General features: G+C 49.3%; 2 protein-coding genes across 2 annotated transcripts; both read left to right on the forward strand.

Annotated features, from left to right (window-relative positions):
• Positions 1-3,724: 3,724 nt before the first annotated feature.
• LOC121856678 (protein MNN4-like) lies at positions 3,725-4,148 on the forward strand (the record flags this gene model as incomplete). The annotated part of the gene is given in 2 exon segments (XM_042352365.1): positions 3,725-3,960; positions 3,962-4,148. Coding segments are annotated over 2 exon segments (423 nt in total), but the record flags the coding sequence as incomplete, so codon positions are not given.
• Positions 4,149-8,279: 4,131 nt separating this feature from the next.
• On the forward strand, positions 8,280-11,630 carry LOC121856665 (extensin-like). The gene has a single exon (XM_042352331.1). It carries the CDS (start codon positions 8,280-8,282, stop codon positions 11,628-11,630), a length of 3,351 nt encoding a protein of 1,116 aa, XP_042208265.1.
• Positions 11,631-12,170: the final 540 nt, after the last annotated feature.

The following is a 12,170-nucleotide window of genomic DNA, read 5'->3' on the forward strand; positions in this document are numbered from 1 at the left end:
TTCTTTTCAAGTGAGAGATAAACATTTCAAAATGAAGAAAATGTTCGTTTGTTTTTATTTTCTAACAATGTTTATGGCTCATACTTATCTTAGTCTAGTAATAATGATATATAATTTAGTTTATTGCCTTTCCACCACTTTATCTTCTTATCTCACCTCATTATCATCATCATTATTATTATTATAATATTCTATAAATCAGCCTTGGTGCCCAGTAAGAGACAATGCGGATATAGCACACTGCATACTAAGCCGGCCTTGCACTCGATTACCTTTTGCTTCCCCATCCATAAAGAGAGGTACTCATTCACAGCTGGATGGACTGTAGGGTCGGAGAAGAGGAATCGAACTAGCGACCCTCAGGACAACAGGTGAGCACTGTATCCACTCAGCTACCGCACCCTTTTAGACCCATCAGTCAGAGGTTTGGCCATTCAGAATGTTGATCACTCAGAAATTTGGTCACTCAGAGGTTTGGGCACTCAGAATGTTGGTCACTCAGAGGTTTGGTCACCCCGAATGTTGGTCACTCGAAAAGATGACTACTCAGAATGATGGGCTCTGGGAATACTTTTCATTGCATCCAACCATTCTTACGAGTGACCATCATGTTGAGTGACCACCCTACTGAGTGACCATTATTATTATTATCATTATCATTATTATTATTATTATTATTATTCCTATTATTATTATTATTATTATTACTGTAAATATTACCATAAGAATAAATAAATGTCTAAACGATTTTCATGAGAATTCAAAAAAAAAAAAATCCTCAAGGAAAAGTATTTTACAAGGGCGGAAGTTGACGAAAGAAAAGGGTCGATGAAGACAAGACAAAGTGAATAGGAAACTCAGGAAAGGGCAGGAATTAATAATGACTTTGTATCAGAAACTACAAAACAGTGTCTTCATTTTTGCCTCAAAGTGACAGATGAGTGTAAATAATAGACGATGTGGCTGACGAAGAATAACATAGAAGAAGAGAGGAGAGGGAGAGGGTAGTAAGTGTAGTGGATAAAGAGGAATAAGAAATGGGGGAAAAAAAGCCGAAGGATGTATGAAAAGGGAAAGGAAACAGATGGGAAATAAGTAGGGAGAGAGAGAGAGAGAGAGAGAGAGAGAGAGAGAGAGAGAGAGAGAGAGAGAGAGAGAGAGAGAGAGAGAGAGAGAGAGAGAGAGAAAGTAGTTATCAGGTAATGATGGTAATTAAAAATAATGTTGAGTTTCCTATCCTATCCTATCCTAACCAAACCTAACCTAACCTAATAACTAATCATTTAAGGCAGCAAGGAAAAATACTGGGTAAAAATAAATAAATAAATAAATAAAAACACAAGATAAAAGGTGAAGTGGCAACTGGTGGTAAAGTCATAAGCCTGACCGACCGTAAGTAATTGTACTTTCTTAATTTTATACTTTTTGATTGTTTTTGTAATTATTTTTCTAGTTATTTTTAATCTATTTTCATTATTCTCATTTAATGTTCTTAATCACTTTTTTATTTACTTATTTGTTTAGTTACCTGTTAATTTTTTTAATTATTTATTAAATTTCTTAATTGCCAGCTTAATGATTTTCCTAATTTCTTGGGTAATTAATTGGTCGCTTCCCAATAACAAAATTGCTGAATAATAATAATAATAATAATAATAATAATAATAATAATAATAATAATAATAATAATCTTAATTTTCATCATATTATCAAACACCAAAAAATACTAATTATAATAATATTACTGACAATACTTTTATATTAATTTTGAGATGTTCTATATATTTATCGTACGTTAATTGATTTTTCTGCATCATTTAGTTCGATTATATTTGTACCTTAAGGGGGGGGGGGTCAAGTAAAGGTGTTTTATTCTCAGTATGTCGTAAGTATGATAGAGATCTCGATAAAGTCAAATTTATTATCATTTTCATTTTACTGAGAGGTGAGGAAACTGGACATAACCTCAGCTCCATATTTTCCCTCAAATATCCTGCCCACAAAAACCAATCACAGCCGCTGCAAGCTGCCGCGGCCCCAGGCGTTTCCAAGATCGGTTAAACCAAAAAACACAGACATCGATCCAGACCTACCGCCTCGAACCACAGACCCCGCGATTCGAACCACAGACAAACCGAATCACCGCCGCAGCTTGTACCGCCGGGAGGGGAGGGAGGGTGTATACAAAAAAAGGCGAAGCAAAGGTGAGAGGTTCTGGTTTAACCTTTGGGGAGGTTTTAAAGAGGCGACGACAGCCGCTGGTTTAGTGGTTTTGTCATTTATTTTATTGAGGTCGGTGTTGAGTTGATCTTTTTTTGTTTGTACTGTGGTGTGAGTTGCGGTCAAGTGTCGCGGCCACAGGTGAGACGGGCTGATTGTTATGGTGTTAGCAGGTAGGTAGGTACGCTGTGCTGCCTCTTTGGGTGGGGTGGATAGGAGGCCGACAGGGTGCTAATTGTACGTAGGTGTGGGAGTAAACTGTCTAGGGTTTAAACCAAGACTACAGTGATAGGTTTTCTTAATGATCCTGGCTGTTAGGGCACCTACTGCACGTAGAGGCAGTATTACCCTTTAAAGTTTGAAATTATATCGTTGTTCAGAGGAAGGTGTTAATGTACAGACAGACAGACAGAGAGGTATAAACACAACCCCGCACACAAACACACAGTCATCTCCCGGTCACAAAAGCGGCTATACCAGCACCCCAAACCTTGAAATAAAAGGGAGGTCCCCAGCCATTAATGTCCAACCTCACACTCGACCATCAAAAGGCGGAGGTCACCGTCAATATTTGACCAAGGGAGACCGCAACTTGGAGCCACAACCAATAAAACAGCTCGGCCCCGTAAAAGCCAATAATAACCTTTTAATATAAAAAAAAAGAATATACTGTAGACAATGATTAAGACCGTTTGAGAGCTGCGGTCCTCTCTCTCTCTCTCTCTCTCTCTCTCTCTCTCTCTCTCTCTCTCTCTCTCTCTGGCTTTTTTCCCTTCACGCTCTGCATTTTTTGGACGTTTTTATTGTTTCAAGTCTTTATCCTCTCTTTCTTTTTGTTTTATTGACTTGTGTTCTGTTAATAATTGAAGTTTTCTGATTACTATTTCGCTTCCTTTTCTTAGCCCATAGCCAAGCACAGATACAGACAAACAAAAACACATACAGTTAAAAGGACAATCACAGGTACACTCAAAGGTGTATTAAGAGATAGAAATATAATTACCCCGCTACAGAGATTTCAGTAAAGGGTTAATATTCGCGACCACGTCATAGATGGAAGAGGCTGTACCTGTTAAGTTCATTCTAGCTCAGAAAATGATGTTTTATAAGACACTGCTGCTGCCCGGGCAAGTATTGGAAACCATTTTAGGGCCATAGGCATCGGGGTAGAATTTTATTATTATTATTATTATTTTACTTTTTTTTATTTATTTTTATTTTATAATGGATCGTCTGTGGTATTTCTTAAGCCGGGTTGAAGATGATGATTTTCGAGAAAGAGACACACACACACACACAGGTTCCCGCAATGTGTGATTGTGTATCGGCCTTATGTCTTAAAAGGGATGATAAATATATAATATCAAAAGAAAAAGAAGTGACGATAAAAGATGATAGATAATAATAGGTAATAAGAAGTGATAGAGAGAAATATAAAATGATGATGACGATATTAGAAGAAGAAGAAGAAGAAGAAGAAGAAGAAGAAGAAAGAAAGAAAGAAGCAGAAGCAGAAGCAGAAGCAGAAGAGAAGAAGAAGAAGAAGCAGAAGAAGAAGAAGAAGAAGAAGAAGAAGAAGAAGAAGAAGAAGAAGAAGAAGAAGAAGAAGAAGAAGAAGAAGAAGAAGAAGAAGAAGAAGAAGATAAAGAAGAAGAAGAAAAGGAAGAAGAAGAAGAAGAAGAAGAAGAAGAAGAAGAAGAAGAAGAAGAAGAAGAAGGAAGAAGAAGAAGAAGAAGAAGAAGAAGAAGAAGAAGAAGAAGAAGAAGAAGAAGAAGAAGAAGAAGAAGAAGAAGAAGAAGAAGAAGAAGAAGAAGAAGAAGAAGAAGAAGAAGAAGAAGAAGAAGAAGAAGAAGAAGAAGAAGAAGAAGAAAGAAGAAGAAGAAGAAGAAGAAGAAGAAGAAGAAGAAGAAGAAGAAGAAGAAGAAGAAGAAGAAGAAGAAGAAGAAGAAGAAGAAGAAGAAGAAGAAGAAGAAGAAGAAGAAGAAGAAGAAGAAGAAGAAGAAGAAGAAGAAGAAGAAGAAGAAGAAGAAGAAGAAGAAGAAGAAGAAGAAGAAGAAGAAGAAGAAGAAGAAGAAGAAGAAGAAGAAGAAGAAGAAGAAGAAGAAGAAGAAGAAGAAGAAGAAGAAGAAGAAGAAGAAGAAGAAGAAGAAGAAGAAGAAGAAGAAGAAGAAGAAGAAGAAGAAGAAGATGAGAGGATAAGCAATAAAGCGTGGTAACCCAGAGAGAAGGAAGATAATACGATATGCACTTATCTACCAGAACTCTTCAGGAGAAATTTATTCACTAGCGAATGACTCTCGTTGTGCACACTACCACCACCGGTTATGAGGCAACATATCTCCTTACAATTTCATTTCTTTCATCACTCAATTTCTAACCACCTGGCTGTATGATTATTTCAGGGAGAAACAAGGTCTCAAGAGAGAAATAAAACACAAGATGGTAGCCGCTGGTAGGCACAAGGGACAGTAGACATGGCAGGGAATAGAAGCGGACATTCCGAAATGCGAGAAATCACTCAAAATCGTCGGATGCACACAGCCTGAGCGATCGTTTTCCTTGGCGTCTGATGACTGTTCTTGCCTCCTCATTAACTACAAACAAATGTCTCTTATATCTCATCCCTCGTGTAAAATAATTCAAAATATTACAGAATTATCGAAAATATTCATGAAAGGAGACAAGAGAATTATGAGAACTGTGAGAAATATTGAAGCGGTGAAGATATTATAAACAAGATCGAAGCTCCACGACACAGCACCAAAATCCTGCGTTCGAATGCGCGCCTCCGCCAGCCCCTCGGTGTTTTGCGTTGCGTGGGTGGATATTTAGTCGCTTTTCGTATCGATTTCTCTCGTCTCATACGTCGCCCGGGGAATTTTCACCCATTTTACTAATCTGCTGTGTTCTATCCTCCCCCTAGGCCTGCCGGTGTACGATTCCCTACACCGCAACCCTGACTTCAGCTTCGAATGAGCTCCAGTACTTTACAGTCGCTCGCATGACCTGAATTATGCATAGCCGGGTAACTACACCTTTGCTATCCAGATCTATTATGATATCCCAGAAGACAACTGGTTATGGAGGATACACGAAAAGATAACCAAGGATCGCTGGACACTGACCCAAAGATGTCTAGGGTGAGGCTCGAGACATTTTGAACTATCTGCCAGCCGCGTTCAATGACATAAAAGGGAATTTCTGTCCCCCTCCAAACCGGCCTAGAAATGATGAGTGTATGTCTGTCCTCCCACTCCACCTCCTCCTCCTCCACTTCTCCCTTTCTAAATGTCCTTTCCCGGTTTCTTTTTTCTCTCCCTCCCTCCCTCTTCCTCTCCCTTCGGAAAAAATGAGTCATAAGTGCACTTTCTCTCAAAACCCGGGGATATGCCCTTTTCCGCCTGATTGCCTATCACTCTGTACAATTGTGGGGGGCGGGGAGTGGGGTCGGGCATGGGCTGAAGGAAGGGGGGTGGGGGGTAAGCTTGAGGCGTGGGTGGTGTTTTGAGGCGTGGGTGGAGGGGGGTGATGTTTTTGAAGCATAGGTGAAGGAAAGTGGATAAGGGCGGAAGTGGTGGAGGGGGTAAAGAAAGAAGCAGGTGGAGGGAAGAATAATGGAGACGATTGATGGAGAATGTGGAGTGGATGGCTGAGGCGGGGTAGGAGGGAATGGAGGGGCATGAGTAGAGGAAAGGGAGTGGTGGAGGGCGTGGGTAGAGAGGAGGTGGAAGGCGTGGGTAGAGAGGGGAGGGTGGAGGGGCATGAGAGGAAAGTGGTGGAGGGCGTGGTAGAGAGGGGAGGTGGAGGGCGTGGGGTGAGGAGTGGTGGAGGGCGTGGGTAGGGAGGGAGTGGGTGGAGGGCATGAGTAGAGGAAAGTGGGTGGAGGGCGTGGGTGAGAGGGAGTGGTGGAGGGCGTAGGTAGAGAGGGAGTGGTGGAGGCGTGGGTAGGGAGGGGAGTGGTGGAGGGCGTGGGTAGAGAGGGGAGTGGTGGAGGGCGTGGGTGCCGTAAGGAGAGTGATATCAAAGTTCCAACATTTCGCAAAAAAAAAAAATATAAATAAAAATAAAAATAAATACTTAGTTCTCAAGATAAACAAACAAAAAATTCAACGCTTCCTTCACACAAACAGAAAATACCGGGACACAATACACTGTACTGACACCATTGTACCAGTTGTACCTTTAACACAAGAACCAATCAGAATACGCTTCTCTATCACCACTACTTCACTACCTGTGTACCAATTGGTAGTTATATTTGTACCATCATCTCTGTATCACATCATTTTATACCAATGTATTTTTTTTTTGCCATTCAGATTGTACCATAATTATACCATCATCGTATGGAACAATCACCCGCCAGCACTCGGAAACCCACCCTCATGTACTCTTGTTCCATTTGCACCATCATTAAACTGGAATACTCAGAGAGATCAAACACACAATCAGACAACGTACCAATATACGATCATTACACGAAACCAATGGAACATCACCACTACATCACTATACAATATAATACAATAAACCCATGTAACAGATAAATACAACTTTGCCACATTGTTACCATTCCTACAAGACGAAAAAAAAAATGTCCACAATGTCACCAGTTTCACCATTGTACTGTCTAACCACCCCTATCACAAATGAGACTTAAGTTCCAGTGTCCCCATATTTTGTAGCCACCATCACACAGAAACAACAACAGCTAGATAGATAGCTACAACATTATACCATTGGAATCATCACACACTATTAAGATAAAAATACCCACTATCCCTACATGAATACTATCCACTGGCACCATTTTCACCACTATCCCAACCAATGACTGGCTTCTCTACTTTTTTTTTTTTACCTATCATCACACCGGTACAGCAATAATAGCCAGATAGAGAGATAGATGCATCATTGTACTGGGAGAGATGAACAACAAGTCCCCGGTGCGTCGTCTTCGGTCGTCTTAGGAGGAAAAATACTTCTCTACTGGATGGAACAGTTTTATGGATCATAATTCTTAGCAGAACTCCATTACCGCTGGACCTATAGTCGTCTGTGCCGGGCTTATCAGGGGAGTATGTGGGGAGGGGAAGTATGAGGGGGAGGAGAGGGGGAATGATGGAGGAGGGAGGAAGGGAAATGATGGGAGGAAGGGGAGGGGTAGGGAATCAGGGAGTGGGGAGGAGAGGAGGAGAGGAGAGGGATGACGGAGGAATGAGAGAGTGGGAAGAGAATGGGGAGTGGGTAGGAATGAAGGGAGGGGGAGAGGCAAAAAGGAGGAGGTTGGGAATGAGGGGGATGAGGAGGGGTGGAAATGGTGGGGGGGGTGGGGAGGAGGGGTATGGATGCTTTGGGAATATCGTCGTCACCCTTGAGTCACTTGTTGTACTACCAACCGCAGTACCACATCACATCTCTCTCTCTCTCTCTCTCTCTCTCTACTCTCTCTCTCTCTCTCCTTTCTTCTCACATTATCGCCTCCAACACAGCCCCTCCCACGTCCTCGGTCAACACAGTCCCTCCCACGTCCTCCGTCAACACAGCCCTCCCACGTCCTCCCGGTCAACACAGTCCCCTCCACGTCCTCCGTCAACACAGCCCTCCCACGTCCTCGGTCAACACAGTCCCTCCCACGTCCTCCGTCAACCACAGCCCCTCCCACGTCCTCGGTCAACAACACAGCCTCCCACGTCCTCCGTCCACACAGCCCCTCCCGTCCTCCGTCCTTTGATACCTCCGTCTCCGTCAACACAGTCCCCCCGTCCTCCGTCTCCTCGGGTCCTCACGTCCTCCGTCAGCTTTAGCCCCTCCCACGTCCTCCGTCAACACAGTCCCCCCCACGTCCTCCGTCCAGCTTCAGTCCCCCACGTCCTCCGTCCCCGTCCTTCCCTCCCACGTCCTCCGTCAACACACGTCCTCCGTCAACACAGTCCCCCCCCCTCCTCCGTCAACAGTCCCCCATCCTCGTCTCCTAATCCCCTCCACGTCCTCCGTCAGTCCACTCACAACACAGTCCCTCCGTCAACACAGTCCTCCCACGTCCTCCGTCCTTTACAATGTCCTTCCATCAACACAGTCCTCCGTCGCCCTCCCACGTCCTCCGTCAACACAGTCCTCCGTCAACACACCCCCCACGTCCTCCGTCAACACAGTCCCCCCAACTTTGGTCCCCCCACGTCCTCCGTCAACTCGTCCTCCGTCAACACAGTCCCTCCCACGTCCTCCGTCACACAGCCCCTCCCCCGTCCTCGGTCACGTCCACGTCCTCCGTCAACACAGTCCCTCCCGTCCTCGGTCGTCCCTCCCGTCCTCCGTCAACACAGTCCTCCGTCCTTTGGCCTCGTCCTCCGTCACGTCCTCCACCGTCCTCCGTCCAGCACAGTCCCTCACAGTCCCTCCCATCCTTCCACAGTCGTCCTCCTCCCGTCAACACAGTCCCTCCTCCTCATCCTTTAGCCCTCCCACGTCCTCCGTCAACACAGTCCTCAGTCCCTCCTCCGTCCTTTAGTCCCTCACGTCCTCCGTCAACACAGTCCCTCCCGTCCTCGGTCGCTTCAGTCCTCCAACACAGTCCCCCCCCTTTAAATCCCTCCGTCCTCGGTCGCTTTAACACAGTCCCTCCCGTCCTTTGGTCCTCCCCACGTCCTCCGTCCGCATCCTCCCGTCCTCCGTCAACTTGCGATCTCATCCTCCGTCCTTTAGTCCCCCCACGTCCTCCGTCAACACAGTCCCTCCATGTCTCCGTCCCACAGCACAGTCCCTCCACGTCCTCCGTCAGCACAGTCCCTCCCATTCCTCCGTCCTTTACAGTCCCCCACGTCCTCCGTCGCTTTGCGATCTCCGTCACCACAGTCCTCCCCTCCGTCAACCACAGTCCTCCCCACCCCTCCCGTCAACACAGTCCCTCCGTCAACACAGTCCTCCACGTCCTCCGTCAACACAGTCCCTCCCACGTCCTCCGTCAACAGTCCACTCCCACCCTCCGTCATCCCTCGTCCTCCGTCAACACATGTCCTCCGTCAACACAGTCCCTCCCACGTCCTCCGTCAACACAGTCCCTCCCCTCCGTCAGCCCCCCACGTCCTCCGTCAACACAGTCCCCAGTCCTCACGTCCTCCGTCAACACAGTCCTCCCACGTCCTCCGTCCTTTGGTCCTCCCACGTCCTCAAATCCTTTACCAGCCCTCCCACGTCCTCCGTCCTTGGTCCCTCCATCCTGGCCCTCCCCGTCCGTCCTCCGTCAACACCTCCACGTCCTCCGTAAACAGTCCTCCGTCACTCCCGTCCTTTTGGCCTCCCGTCCCCCACGTCCTCCGTCAGCACAGCCTCCCGTCCTCCGTCCACAGTCCCCCTTCCTCCGTCCTTTGGCCCCTCCCATCCTCCCATCCTCCGTCAACACAGTCCTCCTTAATGTCCTCGTCCTCCCACGTCCTCCGTCAACACAGTCCCTCTGTCCTCGGTCAACACAGTCCTCCCCACGTCCTCCGTCAACACAGTCCCTCCCACGTCCTCCGTCAACACAGCCTCCACGTCCTCCGTCAACACACCTCCCACGTCCCTCCGTCAACACAGTCCCTCCCATGTCCTCCGTCAACACAGTCCTCCGTCCTTTGGTCAACACAGCCCCCTCCGTCCCACGTCCTCCGTCCTCCGTCAACACAGTCCCTCCCACGTCCTCCGTCAACACAGTCCCCTCCCGTCCTCCGTCAACACAGCCCCCCACTGTCCGCCAACACAGTCCTCCTCCCACGTCCTCCGTCAACACAGTCCTCCCACGTCCCTCTCCGTCAACGTCCTCCCACGTCCTCGGTCAACACAGTCCCTCCCACGCCCTCCCTCCACCTCGGTCAACACAGTCCTCCGTCAACACAGTCCCCCTCCTCCGTCACGTCCTCCGTCAACACAGTCACAGTCCCTCCCACGTCCTCCGTCAACACAGTCCCCCCACGTCCCCACGTCCTCCGTCCCCGGTCGAACACGTCCTCCGTCAACACAGTCCTCCCACGTCCCACGTCCTCCCCACGTCAACACAGTCCCTCCCATCGCGTCCTCCGTCACCAGCCCCTCCTAATGTCCTCCGTCACCACAGTCCCTCCCATGTCCTCCGTCAACACAGTCCTCCCACGTCCTTTACGTCCTCCGTCAACACAGTCCCCCACGTCCCAACACAGTCCCTCCCACGTCCTCCGTCAACACAGTCCCTCCCACGTCCTCCGTCCGTCCTCCTCCGTCAACACAAACCCTCCCACGTCCTCCCACCAGTCCCTCCCACGTCCTCCGTCAACACAGTCCCTCCCACGTCCTCCGTCACCACAGTCCCACGTCCTCCTCCGTCCTCCCTCCCACGTCCTCCGTCAACACAGTCCCTCCCACGACCAGTCCCTCCCACGTCCTCCGTCAACACAGTCCCTCCCACGTCCCTCCGTCACGTCCTCCGTCCTTTAGTCCCTCCCACGTCCTCCGTCAACACAGTCCCTCCGTCAACAGCAGCCCCGTCAACACCACGTCCTCCGTCAAAACAGCCCCTTCCCTCCGTCAACACAGCCCCTCCCACGTCCTCCCACGTCCTCTGTCAACACAGCTCCCCTCCCACGTCCTCCTCCTCACAGTCCTCCCACGTCCCTCCGTCAACTCCTCCGTCAACACAGTCACGTCCTCACAGTCCCTCCCACGTCCTCCGTCAACACAGTCCCTCCCATGTCGTCCACCGTCCCTCCGTCACACACAGTCCCCTCCACGTCCTCGTCCCTCCGTCAACACAGCCCTCCCACGTCCTCCGTCAACACAGTCCTCCTCCCACGTCCTCCGTCAACACAGTCCCTCCCACGTCCTCCGTCACACAGTCCCTCCCACGTCAACACAGTCCCTCCCCACGTCCTCCGTCAACACAGTCCCTCCTTAATGTCCTCCGTCAACACAGTCCCTCCCACGTCCTCCGTCAACCAGTCCTCCACAACACAGTCCTCCACGTCCTCCTGGCCAACACAGTCCCTCCCACGTCCTCCGTCAACACAGCCCCCAAGTCCTCCTCAGTCAACACAGTCCTCCGTCAACACAGCCCCTCCCCACGTCCTCCGTCAACCAAGTCCCTCCCATGTCCTCCTCCGTCAACACAGTCCCTCCCAATGTCCTCCTCCGTCAACACAGTCCTCCCACGCCCCGTCAAAACAGCCCTCCCACGTCCTCCAACACAGCCCTCCCACGTCCCTCCGTCAACACAGCCCCTCCCACGTCCTCCGTCAACACAGTCCCTCCTCCCACGTCCCTCCGTCAACACAGTCCCTCCCACGTCCTCCGTCAACACAGTCCCTCCCATCCTCCGTCAACACAGTCCCTCCCACGTCCCGTCAACACAGCCCCTCCACGTCCTCCGTCAACACAGCCCCCCACGTCCTCCGTCAACATAGAAGCCCCACGTCCTCTCCGTCAACACAGTCCCTAGCCCCTCCGTCGTCCCTCCCACGTCCTTTAGCCCTCCCACGTCCTCCGTCAACACAGTCCCTCCCACGTCAAACACAGTCCTCCCGTCCTCCGTCAACACAGTCCCTCCCACGTCCTCCGTCAACACAGTCCTCCCACGTCCCTCCGTCAACACAGTCCCTCCCCACGTCCTCCGTCAACACAGTCCTCCCACGTCCCCCGTCACGTCCTCCGTCATCACAGCCCCTCCCACGTCCTCCGTCAACCAAGTCCCCCCACGTCCTCCGTCAACACAGCCCCCACGTCCTCCGTCAACACAGCCCCCCACGTCCCCCGTCAAAACAGCCCCTCCCACGTCCTCCGTCAACCAACTCCCTCCCCCCCCCACGTCCTCCTCCGTTTAGCCCTCCCACGTCCTCCGTCAACACAGCCCTCCCGTCCTCCGTCAACACAGCCCCTCCCACGTCCACGTCCTCCGTCAACACAGTCCTCCCACACGTCAACTCCGTCAACACAGTCCCTCCCGT

This window comes from Homarus americanus, unplaced genomic scaffold (genome assembly GCF_018991925.1).
Source record: "Homarus americanus isolate GMGI-L3 unplaced genomic scaffold, GMGI_Hamer_2.0 scaffold23939, whole genome shotgun sequence".
Taxonomy (NCBI): Eukaryota; Metazoa; Arthropoda; class Malacostraca; order Decapoda; family Nephropidae; genus Homarus; species Homarus americanus.

Bases quoted from the DNA above. Each gene is read 5' to 3' on its own strand.
- LOC121856665 (XM_042352331.1), top strand. From the start codon at position 8,280: ATGTCCTTCCATCAACACAGTCCTCCGTCGCCCTCCCACGTCCTCCGT.